This window comes from Carassius gibelio, chromosome A7 (assembly GCF_023724105.1).
Source record: "Carassius gibelio isolate Cgi1373 ecotype wild population from Czech Republic chromosome A7, carGib1.2-hapl.c, whole genome shotgun sequence".
Classification (NCBI taxonomy): Eukaryota; Metazoa; Chordata; class Actinopteri; order Cypriniformes; family Cyprinidae; genus Carassius; species Carassius gibelio.
In genome coordinates, this window is record NC_068377.1 from 29,233,883 (window position 1) to 29,254,801 (window position 20,919).

The 20,919-nt window shown below is 40.1% G+C and overlaps 1 protein-coding gene across 1 annotated transcript; it reads right to left on the bottom strand.

Moving 5' to 3' along the window:
- Positions 1 to 3,613: 3,613 nt before the first annotated feature.
- Positions 3,614 to 20,018, bottom strand: LOC128017097 (cytochrome P450 26B1). Its single transcript, XM_052602290.1, has 6 exons — positions 19,057 to 20,018; positions 11,546 to 11,770; positions 8,431 to 8,706; positions 8,142 to 8,297; positions 6,302 to 6,583; positions 3,614 to 5,702 (listed from the first exon to the last, which is right to left on the bottom strand). The coding sequence occupies exons 1-6, from the start codon at positions 19,258 to 19,260 to the stop codon at positions 5,310 to 5,312; spliced, it is 1,536 nt and encodes a 511-aa protein (XP_052458250.1). The 5' UTR covers positions 19,261 to 20,018; the 3' UTR covers positions 3,614 to 5,309.
- Between the last annotated feature and the right edge of the window lie 901 nt (positions 20,019 to 20,919).

The window sequence follows — 20,919 nt, forward strand, 5'->3', positions numbered from 1 at the left end:
CAGATTTTGTCTTATGTGGTTTTTGACCAATTTAATGCTAAATTTGTGTAATAAAAAAGGTACAAACAGACAGTGAAAAATAAACAAGTAAATAAGAACAGGCATGTCCTGAGAAATCTTAGTTTATTGTACAGGAACGCTGTGGAACTGAGAGTGACAGAGTGAAGCAAACACTGTGACGTAGTGATGCAAAAAACAATTCATATATAGCATATGCATTTGTAGTTGTTGTTTGTTTGTTTTTGTTTTTTTGTTTTTTTTTACTTATACCGCATAAAACACATTACACCAAATACATAATGTTATTTTTAGCAACACCATATGACCCCTTTAATAGAATTACAGCACTAATGTTTTACTTGACTGTGTTATAAACATGACTGTTTTTAAAAAAAAAAAAAGATTTGCATGAAATGGTACTGTACCTCTTTGACCAGCAAATAATCTGAAGCAGTAGACTTATGTAATATACCATATCATTTTCATATGGAACAAATGTGAATACCGTGGTTATTGAAGATGATTGTCACTCAATGGAACCTAGTAGCATTTTCTTTTACATTGTGCCTTAAGGTTGTCATCCTCTTCCAAACAGTCATTACATTCTTTTCCAGTATCGTGGCTCTGTATTTCCACATTCAGTTTAAAATCCAAGAACAGCATCTTTTTAAATTTTACATGTTTATGATATGGACCCCATTCCTCAGCTGTGAGTGTTTTTTTTTTTTTTTTTTTTTTTTAGAACAATCATCAATGCAATCATCCAGATCTAACCTTTAGGAAGTTGCTCCATCTCCACCCATATATTTTTAAACCTCTTACAGAACTCTTTGAATGTAACCATCATCCTGCTTTATACCTGCAGAGGAAAAAGTGCTTATGGAAAAGACTTGAGTGTTAATTTGTTCTGGAATATATAAGCAGTGTCAAACCTGAGTGTATTTTAGTCTCCAGCATGACCTTGCTGTGTCAATGAATCATGCTGTGAATTTCCAGTCATAATTCCCCAAAAAACTCTACCAGATTGGACAGACACATAGATTGCAGGCCATTCACTGGAAGGTCTGGACATGGTTTGAAGCACACTCCAGAAAGATCATTGTGCAACAACCCAGAATGAGTGTCTGAATACAGTTACACACAGACGCTCTCTGGTTCTGTCCGACAGATCCAGAGCACAATGAAGGCTTTGTGAATTCAGACTGAAAATTAGAAAGGAAGATAATAAGGTTTAGTTTAAAGAATCAAAAAACAAAAAATTAAAGATTTAAACACTAGCATTAAAAGAAGACCCCTACTTCTTGACATGTGCTGATCTGAATTAAATTGTGATTTTCCAAACCACACCTGATCCAGCTGTCCCAAAGCAATAGTGATTCTCCTAAAGGAAGGTTGGAAGTGTACTTACCTTGGTCCAACCCCACCAAATGCCTGTTGTTTTGTGGGTTTTGGTTTGATTGTAGTTCTGTGTCCAAACATGGACAAAGCATGTCTTGTCATCACTCTATCCTGGCTTCTCAGCGGAGAGTTTTAAACCCCAAATCAGCTTGTAGACATTACCAGCAAATTGAAAACGTGTGTCGCCGTGACTTTGTAACGATACACGTTGCTCCCACCGTTAGTGGACTTCTCTAGCAAGCCAGGGGTTGTTCCCATCAAATATTTGATGCTAAACAACCACAAAAATGTAAGGGCATGAGCTCTCTTGCTAAGAAGAGAAGGACAGAATGAAAGAGAAACATTTGAAAATTAAGAAAAGGAGGGGGAAAATGAAGAAATATTAAGAAATCTTCTATTTTTAATGTTTGGCTATTGATGTATTGACAGACAGAATTTTAAAGGCATGAGTTCCCGGATCAACTGAACAGACGGCTGAACAACTGAAGAAATCAATCTTTTGAAGAAATGTGTTTTAGCATGTACTCATTACTCATTACTCATGTCATTTGCAGAGGTCATTTTCATCATAGTAATTGTTCTGTCATCTGCAGTTAACAAAAGGATCCGGCCAGCATCTGAAACCTAAATCTGCTCGGCGTCTGTGTGAACATCAGACATGTCATTCTCCAAATGTCACAGCCTTTCGTTCCCAAATGCAGTCCAAATCTGCTTGTTGAAACTGTTTGCATGTCCTTGGATTTTTGAGTCCATGCAGCAAGACTTTCGTCTGTTTCATCCGTGAAAAAGGGCAGCTGAAAACAGAAACATCAGTGCTCATTGAGAATGTTGTGGAGAAGAGCGATGGCTAGCTCAGGGCAGTCTCAGCAGTGATCCTGGATGTCTCAGACTGTACTCTACTGAAAATAATGAGAAAGCCCAAGAATCCTGGAAGCATCTCCATGTCCTCCAAGTATCTGCTCCCAGGCGTACTCACAGACATTGCCGTTAGAAATTAGGATTCCTGGGAGGGTTGAAAGGAATCCGTTGTTCTGCATCAGGGTAGATAAGACAAATAGATATTTGTGTGTGTGTGTGTGTGTGTGTGTATATATATTATGCATGTATATAATAAAATAATATGTATTATTTTTATTTTTTTAAGGAGGGAAAAAATAAGAACTTACAGGAAGTTTTTCTATTGTAACTCTGAATGTCTCTGTAACTTCTATTGAACTTTTGACTTAGCTTTTTATATTTAATGGAATAATCATCAACATACTTGATCAATGCTGAAATTTAGATCAAGAGAAGAGGAAGTGACCCCATTAGTGATCTCTAATGAGAAACCAGAAAGTGATAGCATAGATAAGCTTTCCTGTGGTCCAGGATGTTCCTCTCTTGAGTTATTCTGCTTTCACTTACACCATGGATCAATATCATTAAATATTTATTAAGCTATATTCAAAGAAAATCTGTGAAAGTCCATATGAAAGACATATTGAGATTAAGGCATTATCCTTTCATGCAAAGTATCACTAGTCACATCTACTTGACTTCAACTTCCAGAATGCTTTTAGGGCATACTTGGATGATTTTAATAACCGAACAGCATGCCATAATTATTGAAAAACAAAGAAAGCCATAAGTGAATAAGCAAGACTCCAAAGCAAAAATGAGAACATGCCTGGTGAGGATGGTTGTTTGTGTGCTAAGGCAGCTCTTTGAAGTGAGTGCTGGTCAACACATCTGGTGTCTATTGAATAAAGCTGTTGTTTGTTGAATTCTCTCTAGTGTGTGTGTGTGTGTGTTTCCATATCACTACTGTAGTGAAAGTACTGGGTACTTGGTGAAAACTGGGTGTACTGGGTGAAAACATAAAGTTGTGTATTGTCAGTTTACAATGTGTATTGTTACTTCATTGTATATTTATTGTGCATATATATACAAACACAAAGGTCTGAACATCAAGAATCAACAAATCAAAACACTCAAACATCAAAGCGATCAGTTTTTTTCGCAAAATGTAACTGCAAACCATCAAAGGGGTATCCTGTGGTTCCTAGGTGATGTAAAACAGACACACATGTGGCTAACAATTAAAATATTTAGCCATAATTAAAAAACATTATAAAGTTCAAAACACATCCAGATACCCTTGAGTTATTTGGCAAAGGAAGCTGTTAATGTTGTTAAGCAGAATGAGGTGAGATCATAGCAAAGAATTAGGACTGAATTATTGATTTTCACATTATAGTTTATTACAAGGCTTTATAAAATTATCAGGTACATTTAAGAATCACTGTAACAAAAAAGGAGGGGAAAACATTCATGTTTGAACTAAGTGAAATGTGGATTTGTAAAAAGGAATAAAATATATGTACAAACTCAACAATCAACAAAAGAACAGAACATGTAGTCACATGGCACTCCAAAAAAAATAACATACCTCGCAAGTGCTTCTGTTTATTAATATTAACTAAATGCAATGATAATAATGATAACCAAGAATTATAATTATTAAAATAAAATAAAACCATATTAACATTTAAACACTGTGTACAATACAGTATAAGTGAAATCCATATCATTCTAAATAGAACAGTATTTACCAACAGACTTATACTAGAACTCTATTCCGAAATATAACAAAAATAGCACTTAAAATAAGATTTATTACAATAATAATAATAATAGCAGGAATATTAGGATATTAGACAATGCAAATATGCTTTACCCATGGCATTCTAATAGGTGAAATCCCTCCTGAACTCACAACATTCGCTTAGAAATAGCAAAACGTTAGCTGAAGGTATAGCAATCTACTCTCTGTTAGAAAATGGTACACTGAAAGCAGCAGATATTAATCCATCCATTCATTAATTCATTCCAAAAAAAAAAAAAAAAAAAAGATCAGTGGCATATTTTATCAAAGTACAGTCCTTTGCGTGGCCTGTAGAGGAAATGAGGGAACTAGTGCCTCTCACCCAACTGCCTCAAGAAAACTCTCCTGATTTGTGGTATATAGAGTTACTGATTGATGATTGTTCAATCAGTTCCACCATCATCTACTGTATGTTCACTGTATGTTCAGTATTTTTTTTCCTAATATTGAAGTGGAGCAGAAAAAGGAAAAAACCTCTTTGCAGAGGTCAGATGGCAACATTTAAATAAAAAGTGACTCCCAAAGCAGCATATACGACAGTTATGACTTGTTTTTTTGTTTTTTGCTTGTTTTTTTAAATAAATGTCTTCAGACGTAGGATTTGCAGCAGGAATGAGACCCTCATTCCCTCTATAGCTTGTTTTGAGACAGGTCCATTTTCTCCTAAAGTCTCTGTCTAGTCATATATCTCTGTTCATCGCTCGCCTCCTTTACACGCTCTCTTAAAAATAATATTATGAATTGTCACTTATGTACAGAGCATGTATAACAAGTACTGGGTTAGTCTGAAAGCTCCTTCTGTACTGCTAACACACCTGAGTAAATTACACAATCCTCCCATTCATACTAGTTTGCACGGCCTACTTTAACTGCTAATACCTTAGCTGAAAAACAACCTGTCCACATGCAAACAGGCACACACGTACATTCGCACAAGAAAACGTAATGTATTTACACACACAGAAACCACACATACTGTATATACATAGTAATGAACTCAGCATCCATAAAAAACACTCAAACAAAACTTCTCATCTCAAGACCCTGTGACATCTACATCGGCTTATGTGACTGTCCCTTTCACCTCTTCTTTTCTGAAAACTTCCTCTTGTGCTGTCCTGATGCAGCAGTACGTTCAGTTCAATTTATATATTTATGATATACTTCTTTACAAATGATAGACTATACATTTTTGGCAAATGAGAGTCTTTTGAACTTCAGGTGACAGCTCAGAATATAAAGTCTTTTTCTTCTTCTGCCCAGTCTGTCACACGGTGACATCCAACATCTCATTCGACTTGGCCATGATCTGATTCTGATTGGAGTCAAGGCCGAAGAATTTCACACGAAGGCCGTCGGTGGGGTGCACCACGGGGACCGAAATCAAGCGTGGGAATGTCCGGGAGGCCAGTTCGAAGCGGCTCCCTCCGGCGAGCTCCACGGCTAGGAGTTTGAGGAAGAGAGTGGCCAGCTGCTTGCCGAGGCAGGACCGAACGCCACCGCCGAAGGGCAGATAGTGGAAGCGGCCCTCGCGATCCTCGCACCGCTCTGGGCTAAACCGGTCCGGGTCAAAGGCCTCCACGTCCTTGAACACAGCCGAGGTGTCGTGGGTGTCACGGATGCTGTACATGACACTCCAACCTTTGGGTACCTGTACACCCTGAAAGACGGGCAAAAGGAAGTTAGAACTGTTGTTACTGTGTTAACTAAAACTAAACCTATTAAAAACAACATTTAATATGAATAACTATATTATATGAAAATAAAATATAAATATTAGATGAGAAACTACTAACTGAAGGCAACTATCTGAAATAAAATGACAAAAGTGCAAAACAAAAATACTAAAATTACTTTTAAAACTTACAAGATAAAGACAAAAGCTAATTAAAAATATTAATGAATAATATAATAGTATAGAAAGAATACGAAACTAACACTGGTTATGAGGATAAAACAGTTGTGCATTAACATTTACAACAATACATATCATTTAAAGCATAATAAATAAAAAAAATTGCATAATTCCGACATCATTTACTCATCGTCAAGTATTTCCCAACTCGAATAACTTTCTTTTTTCTTTATATTTTGAAGAACACTGTACAATAACACTGGACCCCGATGACTTGTGATTATTTTGTCCTTATAACATCTGAACAATATGTTTCCAACAATAAAAAAAAACATGAGGGTGAGTAAATGATGACACAATTTTCGTTTTTGGGTTAAAGTAGCTGCAGATCTTCAACAACTCACATCCAGCTCAAAGGTCTGCGTGGCAATGCGGTAACCTCCAGACACAGGGGCAAACAGACGCAGGACCTCTTTGATCACGCAGTCCAGGTACTTGAGGCTAACAATGCTGTCCAGTCGCAGTTCACCCTGGCACAGACAGCCGTCATGCAGCAGACCGCAACTCTGCAGCTCCTCACGCAGCTTCTCCAGCACTGCAGGGTGTCGCAGCAGCTGCATGACCAGAGACGTGCTGGCACTGGCTGTCGTGGCAAAAGCAGCGAAGATCAGCTCAATAGTGGACTCCTGAGGGAGAAAGAGAGAGATTTGTGACTAAATGACATATAGATTTTTGACACTAATATTCTGGCATGTTGACATCTGTTACTGAAGACTTGTGGTTTGATTACTGTGATAAATCTGTCATAATTAAAATATATCATTGATACTTCTTGTGGAGTAATACAATTTAAAATAACTTTTCTATATTAATATATTTTAAATGTCATTTATTTCTGTGGCAAAGCTGAATTTTCAGCAGCAATTAGTGTCACATGATCCTTCAGAAATCATTATACAATGCTGATCTGGTGCTCAAAGAAACATTTATTATTATCAATGATCTGCCGTTTAATATCTTTGTGGGAACCTTTTTTTTTTTTTTCTTCGGATTCTTTGATGAATACAAAGTTCAAAAGGACAGCATTTTTTTTATTAGAAATAGAAACATATTGCAAAATTATAGATGGCTTTACTGCATCTTTGCTGAATAAATGTATTCAAACTTCTCCCAAACTTCTGAACAGTAGTGTATATTATATATTTTCTAGACAGCTACTTCACTGCAATCTGACTTTTTCTGAATTCTTAGGATGGTGCTTCTTTATTTCTTTTCTTTCCTTCTCTCTTCTTTTTTCTTTAAGGTTCGGCAGCTATCTCACACAGGTTTTTTTTTTCTCTCCTTCACTTTTTTAAAAGCTTGCCAGTGAGGTGCTGTTGACAGGCCTGGGAGCCACCCCTGCCTCCACTGTCTGAGAACACTACACATGTACCTTACAAAAGAAAAAAGCTGAAACATCTGAGTGGAGTGAAATAACCAGGAGCAATAGCCCACAGGGAAGCATTTATTGACTATTATCTGTGTCATTAAATGTCTGTCATCCCGGATTGAATATGCGACTAGAGATTTGAGCAGTAGAGAGAGAAGAGAAATAAAGAGAGCAGTCAGTGGGTAAAGTGCGCTGCCAGAGAGTCGCTACAAGCCTCTCAATATCACAGTGTTGACTTCCTGTTTAGCTTTAATATGCAATCACAATTTGACCTCCTCACACTGAAAAGAGACTGTGAGGAAAACTGCGTGGTGAAAACCATGACCAGATTTACAGATGTGTAAGGTACAGCATTAAAAAGACATAAACAACTGATAAAATATCTCAGTTTCAGTAAGACTTCACAAGTGGTTATTCACTTTTTTTTAAACTGACTGCCTCGCTTTCTTCTGCATACCTAGTCAGCTGCCTTTTAAGACAGCATCCCAAAAGAAGTGGAAACTCTCTTTATCACAGATTTTAAAGACTACATATGCTACAACTGTCTAAACAGTCACTTACACACAACACAAATAGTGCTCAGTAGGCAAAGTGCACAAGAAGAGCTCACATTTGAATCCAGTACAGTTTGATATTAGTGTGTTGTCTGATGAAAAAAAATATTAATAGTTTTATTATCATTATGCTTAACTTATATAATCAACATTTCTCTTGCTTTATAGATTCATTATATGTTTTTTCCACTATGTTTGTTTTTAAATATCATGATTTTTGTTGTCTACAGAGCCGTAGTGTATCAGTGGTGCTCCGCTCACCTTCAGCTCCTGCATTGTAAGCTCTGTGTTGTTCTCCTTGGCGCTCTCTAGAAGCACATCAAGAGCATCAGTGTAATCCTTCCCCTGTGTGTGGAGAGGTTTCTCTCTGATGGCTTTTTCTATGCTTTTCTGGAGTGAGTCTCTTGCACGAATACCCTGCAAATGTACAAAAACGTTTATTAGTTGAAGTCTATTTGTTGATCTATCTTTGTGTACATATTGTGCAGAGACAATTCATTCCCTTTCTCTGTTTTAAAAATGATTTAGACAACACATATAGACATTTTACCTTCCTGTAACCACTAAACGGCAGGTCGATGGGAAGGCTAAAAACATTCTCCACAAAATCCTGGAAAGTGCTGAAAAGACTGTGCATCTCTTCTTCAGAGACGCGGAAACCCAGGAGGACACGCACTGCCATGTGGAAGGAGAGCCGCTGGGACTCCTGATAAACATTGATGGGGTCAGGATTGGAGCTCCACACCCGCAGGGTCTCCTGAATGACCCTCTGGATCTTGGGCAGGTAGCTCTCCAGAGCCTCATGACAGAAGACTTTAGCAAAGATCTGAGAAACACAATTGAAAACTCGATCAGTCTGCTGTGATTGCATCAACAGAGAACAAATATGACATGATGAATAGTTTTGCAATCAGATGAGGATTTTAAACATTTATAGCTGCAAGTCCCAAAACTACATCTTCTTAAGGGAAGTCGTGGCCTAATGGTTAGAGAGATTGACTCCTAACCCTAAGGTTATGGGTTCGAGTCTTGGGCAGGCAATATCCAGCTGAGGTGCCCTAGAGCAAGACACTGAACCCCCAACTGCTCCCCAGGTGGCTGCCCACTGCTCCAGGTGTGTGTTCAGTGCTGTGTGTGTGAACTTTGGATGGGTTAAATGCAGCACATTTAGTATGGGTCACAATACTTGGCTGTATGTCACTTCTTCATGTGTTTTACCAAAGAGCCCAGGACATAATCTGATTAGCCCAAGATAGCAGAGGAAGGGATCTGCTTCCAAAAACATGCAGGTTTATGAACCTGTCCAGATGTTTGAAACTGACTGATGGCAATATTATTTAAGAGTTTGTATCTACATGTATATTGCATGAAAACAGAGTTGCACTGTTCCAAGACTGACTTGTTTTTGACTCAGGCTTATGGACCTGCACTGCATGTCCCACAATGCTGCTGGCCCATGAATCACATCATCCATCACAATCCGGCGCGTCTGTGCTCTACAGGCAAGAAATTTTCCTTAAAATATTATCGTGAAGCCATAGTCAGCACCTGAAGGCTGCATGAAGTGCATGTTAAAGCATGGAACATTCTCATTAATTCTGAAGTCCTCACTATTTACGACCTGCTCGTACTTTTAATTGCCACTCCCCTACCTCCACCTCACTCTCAGAATATCTGAGAGAGTTCCCTCTACATCAGCAGTGAGGGTAAGAGGCGACGGTAAGATTTTCCTGGCCGCAGCAGCACATTTCTAATACCTCAGTTGTGCTGGTTTGTTTAGTGAAATAACATCCATGTTCCAGTGCCGACGACTAACAATAGCACTTTTTATATGCCATCTCATTCCAGATATCTTGTGTCCGCCCCACTTTTTTCCACAATAGTAAAGGGAAGGGAGGGGTGGAGACTTATGTGTCCTCCTCCTGTCTCTCCGTCTGACTTTCTCTCTCCAAGACGCATTTCTTTGCGTCTCCTTTCTGTGTTGTTCTTCTCAGAAACACTTCATCTCTAACTTTAAACTAACTAGACTAAAAACGTATATCACACTGATTTACATTTGGTTTTCAGTGTCCTTTTCCATGTATATGTTTGTGTCACACATCTCTCTTAGCTACTACCCATAATTTAATATATGCAATACAACACCATATTTATGCTGCTTATTGGTTCGGTTACTATTTTCCTTTTACGAGTCTTTATGTACTAGACAGGCGTCAGTCAAGCTCCACTAATGCCAGTCCCCATTATACAGGATTTGAACATTACTGGGAAAAAAACAGCCGCCTGTCTTCATTACAAAACGTGACTTCTTGTACTGCACTTTCCACACACAGCCTTTTAAAACTCCCCCACCCTAATAATTTCCATATGTCTTAAATTATATAAAACTGCTCAAAGCTGCTGGTTTGACCAGAATGTAAAGACCTCTTTATTCTCTCCCCCAAACCATTCACTTTCTTTACACTTCTCTCTACTTTTCCAATCTTGCTCTCTCTCTCCCCCGCTGACTAAAGCAAAATCCCTCATTCACAGCCAGAACAGTTTGTGTAGGCAGGTGAGCGCAGAATTAAGATCCTGTGCCCTCTACTGGCCAGCCTAATAAATTCAACACCTCACCAATTCCACAGTCTGATAGGCCTTTTGATCTATAGCTTCATCGACAAGTGTGATTTAGTTGCTTCTTATATAACTCAGTGAGCTGTTGTGCATCTTGTTAGTGAGCAGCACAAAGATAAAGACATGGAAGATCTTTCCTTAAGAATCTCCATCAATACAAAGCCAGTTAAATCAAATATGAATTGTTTTTTCTAGGAAATTATATAATTATAGCTACATCCCAAGCTCACAACGCCATTTGGATCTAATGCTTGCATTCAGCGTCTTTCCAGTACACATATATATGTGTAGTAATGGTCTTCAAAGAGACATTTACAGGAAATTATTTTCTTTCGCAAATGTCATGCCTTGAACAGGACGTCCCAGAGAGCTCAGAGGCTCTAATATGTTGTGTTGATGAACATACATTTCCAGTATGTATGCCTCCAGAGAGGTTGAAGAACAAATGAAAATATATTTATGACATTTGTGTGCAGAGCAGGACACTGAAACCTGGCTGAAGGGGGTTCATAAGGCGGTCTTTGTCCGTCTGAGGCTGGCTGACTAATTAGCAGTCATTAGGGGGTTTGCGTGAGGCCCTGGACCTGGAGGATTAACCAGACTGATTACACCCCACTGACCCCTCAATGGAACAGGTGTGTGGGGTGAAACTCAAGCCTCCAAGGGACTGAAGAGAGAACCAGGGTCCACAAAAAAGCTATTTTGTCCCTGATCAATGGGTTGGATTTGAGGGGAATCTAGTTATGAGCATAATCCTCCATTGTGAGCAGACTGTTATGTGTAACAATAATGAGCAGGGGAGCAATGCATTGTGGGTATCTGTCTCCAAATCTGAACCTGCACAGCCCTTTCTATTTGCCCTACTATCTTGCTTCTTTCACTGCATCTCTCGTTCTTACTCTATTTTGTCCTTTCACAAATTCAAAACATTTTTCATTGGCAAGGCAGGAAAAACAGTGCACACAAAAACCCTCCATTAGGAGATAAGGATGGTTCCCACACATAACAAGACTACATATGAGTGCTAAACAACTGTATATGGATCTTACCTTTCTCCTTTTGCGATGGATGTCTCCTATAGAGTTGGCCAGGCTGTTGGGACCCAGTAGAGTGCTGGTGCTTTGGGGCCAGTCCACAGTGACCAGGCTGTGCTCTCCCATCAGAACCTTTCGCACATTCTCTGCCCCCGTGACCCGGATGAGCGGCCGTCCCAGCAGGTGAGTCTTGAATACGTTCCCATACTTCTGCCTCCTTGATGCATGGAAACCTGCACCCTAAAAAAAGAGAAGCGCGAGCAAGAAGAAGAAAAAATATTAGTTGCAGATTAAACAGTGGAACAGATTAGTAAATCAAATTAGAATATGCATTTGATGTTACAGTGTAAAAACTGTTAAAAGGAAAAAATGGCAAACTGCTACAGTAAATAAAAATGTGTCGATTGGCCATCTGTGAGGAAAAAATATATTATATTTTTATATATTATATTAAGATTATATTTAAAGATTATATTTTTTAATTATATTTTTAAAAAAAAATACATAATACTGTACAGTAACCAACTTGCCTGAAACATTGTCACTGTGTTTTTTTATGATACATTTTTGTCAAGAACAAAATTTTTGTTGGCTTCAAACCATACATTAGACAGAATTATTACCTTTGTAGTTTCAGTGACATTATAAGTCTTTAGCCTAGCAATAACCCATAAAATTGTGTGTTGGGGGCCTTCTGCAAGTGGGGCCCCCTCAGTAGAAATTGTGTTCACAGCATTCTTTATGCAATTGGGTTAGCTTTAGCTAGAAAGGGCTCAGGCTTAGCCTTCGGGATCACGCTGAGAGACGTGATCTAATGAGTATGAGCACAGCCATTAGCTCTAAGAAGTTGGTGTGTTGTGTGAAAGATTGGCTGAAAGTGCTAATCAGCAAGGAATCCAGTACATCCTGCAAATGTTCACCTTTAACCCCTTCACCTCTACAATTTAAGAACTAGCAGAGTGATTACCCCAAACATCTAAAAGGGGTGTTAAAGGGTTACAGAAACACACTTCAGGCTTTCTCAGACCAGGAGACATAAACCTGAATCCGCCTGACTTTGTTAACACTGTGTATTTACACATGATGTATTTCGAGCATAAACAAATACAGTGTAAATAAATGCATTATTTTGCACAACGCTAAAGTAAAACATATTTTTATTCGTCATGCACATTCAAGTCTAGTTGAGTAAAATTATGAACATGAAAAAAGACTCTTAGCTCTGGAATGAGTTGCTCTGTATAACACATAGTAATTGCCTCTGGCCCTTGAGACTTCTGCTGAGCACATAAAGACAGCCTGTAACCTCTCAGCCTCACACACACATACTGACCCCATGGCAGGAAGTGGCATTAGAGCTGTTTGCTCCCCTTGCCAACCCCCCCCCCCCCCCCCCCCCCCACCAAAATTTGTGACCAGTTTCATCGAGCATACTCCAACACTCATACTCTTATTTGCAAGGATAAATTTAGCAGCATGCAATGCTTTTTCTCCCTGTTTGGCTAAGAGAAACTAGTCTGAATACACTTCTGCATCCATGCTTCAGCTCAGCATGCTATATGAACATTGTATAGTCTCTTTATATATGTGTTTTAAAATATATGTTTATGGACAAAATAGCTCTTGTAACATTCACATTCCCACCATCTCCTGATCTCAAATATGAGGGACATGTCCTGAGCAAATTGCTGCTTTAACTATGATCGCAAGTACTTCCCAGCGCCCTTCCTGTCTGCTCTTAGTCCAGCAACCAGTCTCTTTAGAAATGGGTAAATAAGTGTTCCACCCCTTTTTGTGTACTTGTGGCCAGAAGCTGGGTTTCTCACCTCTATATATAAACAAATGAACAGATTAGTTAATGAATGATATCTTGCCATTGAAATTTGATAACATGCAGTACGTCAGCAAACATTAAAGAGCGCATGATGGAAGCTTTAGTTCTCTCTTAACTTCACTATTTTTTCTTCTTCTTTTTTTTTACTCTCTTCTGACCTTTGACCTTGGCTGACTGACACATCCAACACCTCCATAATATCAGAGACCATAAATGACAACCTTGGCTCACGGCTGGCTGAGATGTCTGAAGACTTAGCTAATGTCTTATGACCCACATGGCACCTTGGCCCCTACAATCCTATAATAAGTTATCGGCTTAGTTAAATTGTGAGATTATAAAATCAGACTAACGAGATATATGCACACCGAGGGTAGACAAGGGCAGACAAAAGGGGATTACGTCTCACTTTCTCAACAGCCAAAGTTTAACCAGAACTGGCTGAACATGTGGCAGAAAATATGGCTGTAAAATCTGCAGTGGTGGACGATTGAACCATATTTTACACTTTCACACTTTTCTTGCTCAGTTTTCACAATTTTTCCAGCAAAAGCCTGTTTTGGGTTTTATAGTTTTGGGGGATTATGCAATATTCAAACATTTTTGGTTCTTCGTTGGAAGGAGGTGAAATAATTCCTGATTCTAGATTCATAACCGACCAGTTCCTACTTCAGAAAAACACGGTTTAGTCAGAAACACTGTAAGACTTTTTTTCTAAAACAGTATGACCAAAGATTCCCCCACAGGAACTCTGTCCATGGCCAAATAGACACATGACATCCCAGGACCTCGCCAGGTGTTAGACAGGGGGCACAGCCACTGTGTGGGGTGAGAGAAATGTTCATTGGCCAGCTCACAGTCAGTTTATACTTAAAGACACTGAGGATTTCACATATCAGGTGAGTGTGAGGGCAAGAGGTAATGCTGACATGAACAACCACATGCACACACACATCCAAAAGCAATGCAGGGGAAGCAGGGGAAAATAAATGTAGTATCTTTCACCACATGGTGAGAACTGAGTGTGTGTGATGATGGATGATTTTGTGTGTGCATGGTCACCTCCCAGCAGTGGGACCAGTCAGTATGAGAGAGAAAGGAGCCGTTTTTAACCTGACAGATCCAGAACAAGGCTGTCTTTCACACATGCCCGACATAAGGCCACTCTCTAACCTTCTCTCTGTTGATTTCAGTGTATAAACACATTTACGCAAAAGTCAACTTGAAATTTGTATTATATTATGTTTGTTTATGGTCTTCGATCTGTCGTATTTCAGATGATTTCTTTTCTGACATTGTGTAACCTGCGTGAACTTGGTGTGTTTGATAATTATGGGAACATGCTGTCATCCTTACAAAGCAGAGGCCTTTTCTCCACATCTCCATGAGTAGTGAAAGTATGCAATGTATGGTCACACACTACATCAGCAAAAACACATATACATTTCTCACATCTGCATGTGTGTATTTACACATGTAGGGGCCATCCCTCTGAAACAAGTGTACACAGAAGGGCAGCCAGAGAGGATCCATTTCTGACCTGTGTAGTACAAAGGGGGAAAAAAGTGCAAAAGATGTGCTAGAGGATGGGAAAAGGTAATGGTTTTCTTGCTTGGAAGTGATTGACATTGAGGTGAGCATAAGAAAATGTGATTAGGATGGTGATTGACAGTGAGGTGAGCATAAGAAAATGTGCTTAAGATGGTTTAATGATCACAGTCTGCTTGGTAGAAAAGTGACTCCGCGTTGGAAATAGCAGAACAGGTCGTGAGGCAAAATGAGGAGACAAACTCGCTGGGCTTGGCCAAGCAGAAGTCATTTGGCTAGAAGGTGAGAAATGTCCTCCTTCATTTCACAAGGCCACAGAAGCTCAGATGTGCAGATAACGAAAATAAAACCAAAAAACCAAAAGGGTCACTGACGCACAAAAGCTCCACACACCCTGGAAAAGCGATGAGGTAATAATCTGCAGCTTACTCGCACTGTCAAACACACACACACACATGTATGCGGCTGGTGCATCCGTTCACTTCTATGGTCACGCATCTATGGTCATAGTGACTTCGTTTGCTTCAAGCACGTTTTCTTAAAAACCAAGTGAAATCGGCTGTCAGTCAAATAACAGACAGTTTATTTTGAGCGAAGGCAGACTGGGTTCAAGAACTCCGTTAGAGGTTGAGTTTAGATGATCTTCAGCGATAAGACCGAAAAGCTTTCCACATTCATTTGGACCGCAAAACACATGTCAGACAGCGCTTGAAGACAATAAACTGCACAGGGCTCTCAGGAGAAGAACGTCTGTGTCAGAAGCTTGTGCAGCTGCATAGTTTTCAGCACTTTTCTCCTTAACGTATTTAAAGCCTTAGAATCAGAATGAAATAGATAGGACGATAAATAGGCAAAACGAATAATATATTCTTGTATTTTAAAACGGCTGAACAGGTCAGATGTGTTTACATTCCATGTGTGTGTTCAGTTTTATGCTCTTCGACCTCACACAAAACGCGCCTGTTCTCTGCCTCTGGAGGTGAGAGGGTTAACTCGCCACATTCAATAGTTTCCTTTATTTTGAAAAGAAATTTATCAGATATTTTACAAGGGGGCGCAATAAAGAGGACCGCTTTTTTTCCACTGGCCCTATCCACACAGAGTGCACAGGACTAAAAATACACATTTCTGTGTAAATTGGACACCAGGCGAGCCTCCCGCTACATAAATGTAGCCTTTGTGTGCCAGTGGAAATGTTATACAAATGACCCCTTTATTAAGATCACAAAATAACCCTTTTAATTATATTTATTCAGATCAGCTACGGTTCACTTGAACACAGGGGTGCTACGTGAGGGACTGTGGGGAGGGGGGGGGTTGCAATTCATATGCAGCTTCGTTGTAAGACTGCCATGAAGAAGGCAAGAAGAAAAGAAAGATGGATGGAGCAGAGGGAATTGAAGAGTGTACAGCAAGTTTTCCTTGGCACATCATTCTGCTCCGTGCTCTTTATTTGTATCACTCATTATCCTGACCCTTGTCTATATCCATGTGTGTGTGTGTGTGTGTGTCTGCATGTCTTAGTCTGGGGGCTGCTGTGTTTATTGGTTCAGAGTGGCAGGTAATGGCGCGGGAGGAGCTCTCCATATGCTGACCCACAGTCTCAGCGTAAATAAAGATAATATGTCCATTTACTGAAATAGCCCATTGGAATCTCTCAGGATGTGTGCGTTGGCCCGTCTCCATTTGGGGTATAGACAGAATTTCTGCAAAGAGAGAGGGGGAAAGCAAGCAGAGACAGTAGGGCTTGAGGTCCCATTATTTGGCCATCAGTCACCCTTGGGTGTACCTGCCAAAGAGGGTGTTCTCAGAGGCACATGGCTCTGCATAAATGAAATGAGATATGGGAATTTCGGGCAAAGCAGTGAGAATCAGCAATCGCCATCAGAGAGAAACGGTTTCACTTAAAGCAGAGGGAACACCAGTGCTCACGAGACAAGCGCAAAGAACCTAAATGTGGCTCAGCTGAGAGAATAGGTTTCCCTTTGACCTGGAAACACTTTGTGGAGAGAGATTATGGTTGTTCAGTGCAGTGTGAGTGCTCACCCCGGGACCCCCTTTTCTTCTCTTTTCTATCCCTCTACCTTCCTCCTCCTCCCACTACTGCTGCCAAGCCCCCTTCGCTTTCACTCCCCGTCCCCTGTTCCTAAAGACAAGAGGCTGTTTGAGGGGTTGGTGGTGCGTTCCAGAGGTGAAAAAGGGGCCACACCACACTGGTGCCAGTCATGCCCATTTCATGCTCCCTAATTCTGACAAGCCCCAGGAGAAAGCCAGAAAGCAAGAGAGAGGGGTTGCTGGAAGACTGTTCCTAAATCCTCCAGGTCTCTATACGCCATGCTCGCTGGAATTCTGATCAGAGGCCCAAGCCATGTAGTCTTTGTCCCAGGGTGAGGGTGTGTTTTTGACCCCCTGGTGGGCAGCTTTATTGCCACCCAGACTGGAGCAATTTAGGTCAAGCTGGAGATGTGGGATAGAGGTAAGGGAGGGTTGCCCACTGGGTGAACTGCAAAGGAATTTGTGCTTATATAATGAACATTATTAATGTTAAGTCTGAACTCACCATAACTGATCAGCACAAAATTAAACAGTAATAGCCCAGGCATAGTCACTGTTCATTTATGCTCCATACGGTTATATCAGCAAAACTTGGAGCATGGTTAAGAGGACAAAAAAAAGTTCTGGCCAGATATTTTTTGTGGTCAATTGAAAATTCATACACAGACAAATTCTACAATAATTTCATAATTCAAAACAACAGAACCGCCGCAAAAGAGCACAAAAATAAATAAAGAAATACACTCCTCTGAGTCCATACATCTTTGTCAATCACAGATTCAACCCAATTTAGGATTCAACTGCTGCTCTGCTGAGGCTAACAGAAAGAGATGTGGACCACAAAAGCAGCTACCTGACAAATTGAAGGGGTTGTCTTAAATGTATCAGAATACACAGATTGTTAGAAAGCAATGCATGTTTTCAGAAGCACAAGAAGGACAGAGATCAACATTTCAAACTGTAAGTTTGCACAGTAGCTCTTGGAGTCATGCCTCCCGCTATAGAAATGACACAAATTTGGCAAAAATGGACCAGACCAAATCCTATTGATTTTAAATATATAACTCTGAAATGCAGACAAGCCTGTTTGTTTTTGTAGAGAGTCTGCCAGCTGCATGGAAAATCTCTCCTGGAATTCCATCTTTGGAGAATCTATTCCTGACCAGATAATTTGATCTGTACACCACTCAGACCAGGACATTCCTACTTACTGAATCTCAGCAAATCTCAGTTAAAAGCAACCCACTCCAGCTACTGTAAGCCAATGTCCAGGAACATCCTAATGCTTACTATGGATTTATTATGGAAATAATTCCTAAGACATTTATTTACGATTTTTACTATATGGATGTTTTTTGGTTTTTTTTACACCTTAGGTTCGTGAAATGCTACTTTTAATTGTTTTATCTTATTTTCTTTGTTATAATACCAGCCGTGTTAGCGTTCACAAACTTCCCTGATGTATTAAGGAATATTTCACAGAGACTCCCTGAAGATTACTGTATGCGCACCATGCGCGGTCGTGTAAAGTAACCGACGCGCGTAATTACACAGAAGCTCAGTGAGAGCGCGACACTACCTGCCCTCGCGATCAAGCCCAGCCTGCGCGTCAAGAGGAGTTTATGCCCGCTTTGACAAGCGGTGCGCAGTGGCTGTGTTCTCGCGCTCATCGGAAGCCAAAGACTACAATATTTCTGGAACGGAGCGCGCCTTTCTTGGCAGCCGAAAACAGGTTGTTCCACGTGGATTGAGAACTGGCTATATGAAACAAAAACTCTTGGCTATCTAAAACAGACAACTTATTAACACCATGGAAATATGGCACGGATGAAATTGCACACGTGGGAACAACTAACCTGCAGGCAGTTCGCTTTTTAAAGCGCAATATTGCGTTCGAGCGCACACGTGCGAAAAGCATTAGTGGATGTTATCCTACGCTTGATACGTCTTTAATAGCCCAGGTAACTGCAGGGAGAATATACATTCGTGAGCGCATGAATCCGCGGTGCCTGGCGCGCACCGGGGCGGTGTGCGTGCGACAGCAGGGCGAATGGAAATTTGGAAAGACACATGGAGATGGAGCGCTTACCTGAAAGAACCAGTGGCATGTTTCTCCAATGATGGGGAACCCCATGGAGCCCTTGGGCATAGGCAGCTTGCAGCTCTTGTCCCGTGTTGCGGTCCATCTCAGCTGCCAGAGTTGCTGGGACACGGCCAGAAGAAGTGCCATGGACACTAAACACGCAGCCAGCGTCGCCAGCGCCGAGACAAGGTCAAAACTCTCGAAGAGCATGGCTGTGAACGTCCGGGGACTTATATCAAAAATATGGAGTGATGAGCACTACAGTGGTTGAGTCTTCTCTGGAATATTGGAGTGACTTAATGTGTTATATAGGAGTTGCAACAATTATTCTGAACAGTAAAATTAGCTCAGAAGAATCTTTCACCAAAAGGCAGCGCAAAGTTTTCTAATGAAAAGTAAACGAATAAAGTGTTTAATTAACACAATGATAGATATAACAAATCGATTTTAAATGTTTATATATCATTTTAGATTATGCAAATCGCTTTGAAAATATTCCCGCGATTTTTCAGTAAAAAATTTTAAAATGCAAATTTGACGTGAACCTGTTAAACTTCAAACTTGATTTAGAAATGTTGTTCTAAATTCCAAACTTGTTAAAACAAGTTAACAAAAAGTTAGCTCTGATTTTCTTTTTGGAAAAAAATAAATAAAAAAAAGTTTGTACTTATTGTTTTTAAAAATATCTTACAGGAAAGCTCGATATAATCTCTTTAAATGCACTGAAATCAAGTAATGGTCATTAGGAAGAGGCAGAAATAAATGATAAATAATCCTCCGAAGTCTGATGCCTATGAGCAGTAAAAATCTTCAGATGACTGGTCTGGCTAGCCCGTTTTCTGATGCGGTTTCACTCTCTAGCTCTCTTGCGCTCTAGCTCTCTCTCTCTCTCTCTCTCTCTTTTCACATACAGTTTCTCAATGTGAGTTCAAGTCGCGCAGCGAGCTTCCAATGTGTGTTTATATAGCGGAGGCAGTGAGGCGGCATTCGGCCAGGGTGCAAGCGGCTCCCCCCTTACCCCACCCCACCGAACTGAGGCGGGGTGAAAAGTGAACGGGCCGGGCGCTGGAGCGTGCGGGACCTGGAGATGAGCCCAAAGAGAGAGAGAGAGAAAGGGAGGAAGACTTTCAGTACTTTACGTCTCATACTTTGCAGAACTTATCACCTGCCACTCGCAGAATATGCATATGGTTAAATCATATGGGCTTAATAATGCTGTTACACTGAGCTACCTTGATTACTCAGCATGAATTTAAACTCTTGGTTCAAAAAAAAGAAAGAAAGAAACAGGAAAAAATAAAACGTGATGTTATAACTGTGTTACATTGTCTTACATGGACTCAGTAGCACACCATAATAGACACGTTGGTCAGTATCAGTTTATAACTTCATCAAATGCCTTGAGTGTTCAGATCTGAGCATCAGTTACTCCTGTGAATATTCACAGTCACACTGATTCATTCATTGATTCATTCATTCGTTATTTGTTTTTCTTCAAAAATGGGTTTCCGTCTACCCATCTTTTCCAGGGGTCAACATTTCTAAAACAACTTCAATAAAAACTCGGGCGCTAATCTGTTCAAATGTGTCTTGCGCAACCCTGGCTCTATTTTGGCGACCACAGTTAACTATGTTCAAGTCTTTTTAAACAAAACAGTAGGCTGAGGTTTATTGTGAAAATCTGTAATGAAGTCATAAATATCGCAGTACTTTTGTTAATTATATAAATAATGAACTTAAGGCAAAGTGCTGATGTAGCCAAACTCACTGATACCTCAGTCGAGCGCGATTTCTTTTTTGAGTGACCGATTCGTGCTGGTGTCATCTGTTACAGATGGTACGTGGTTTCAATTACGATCACCTTACGAT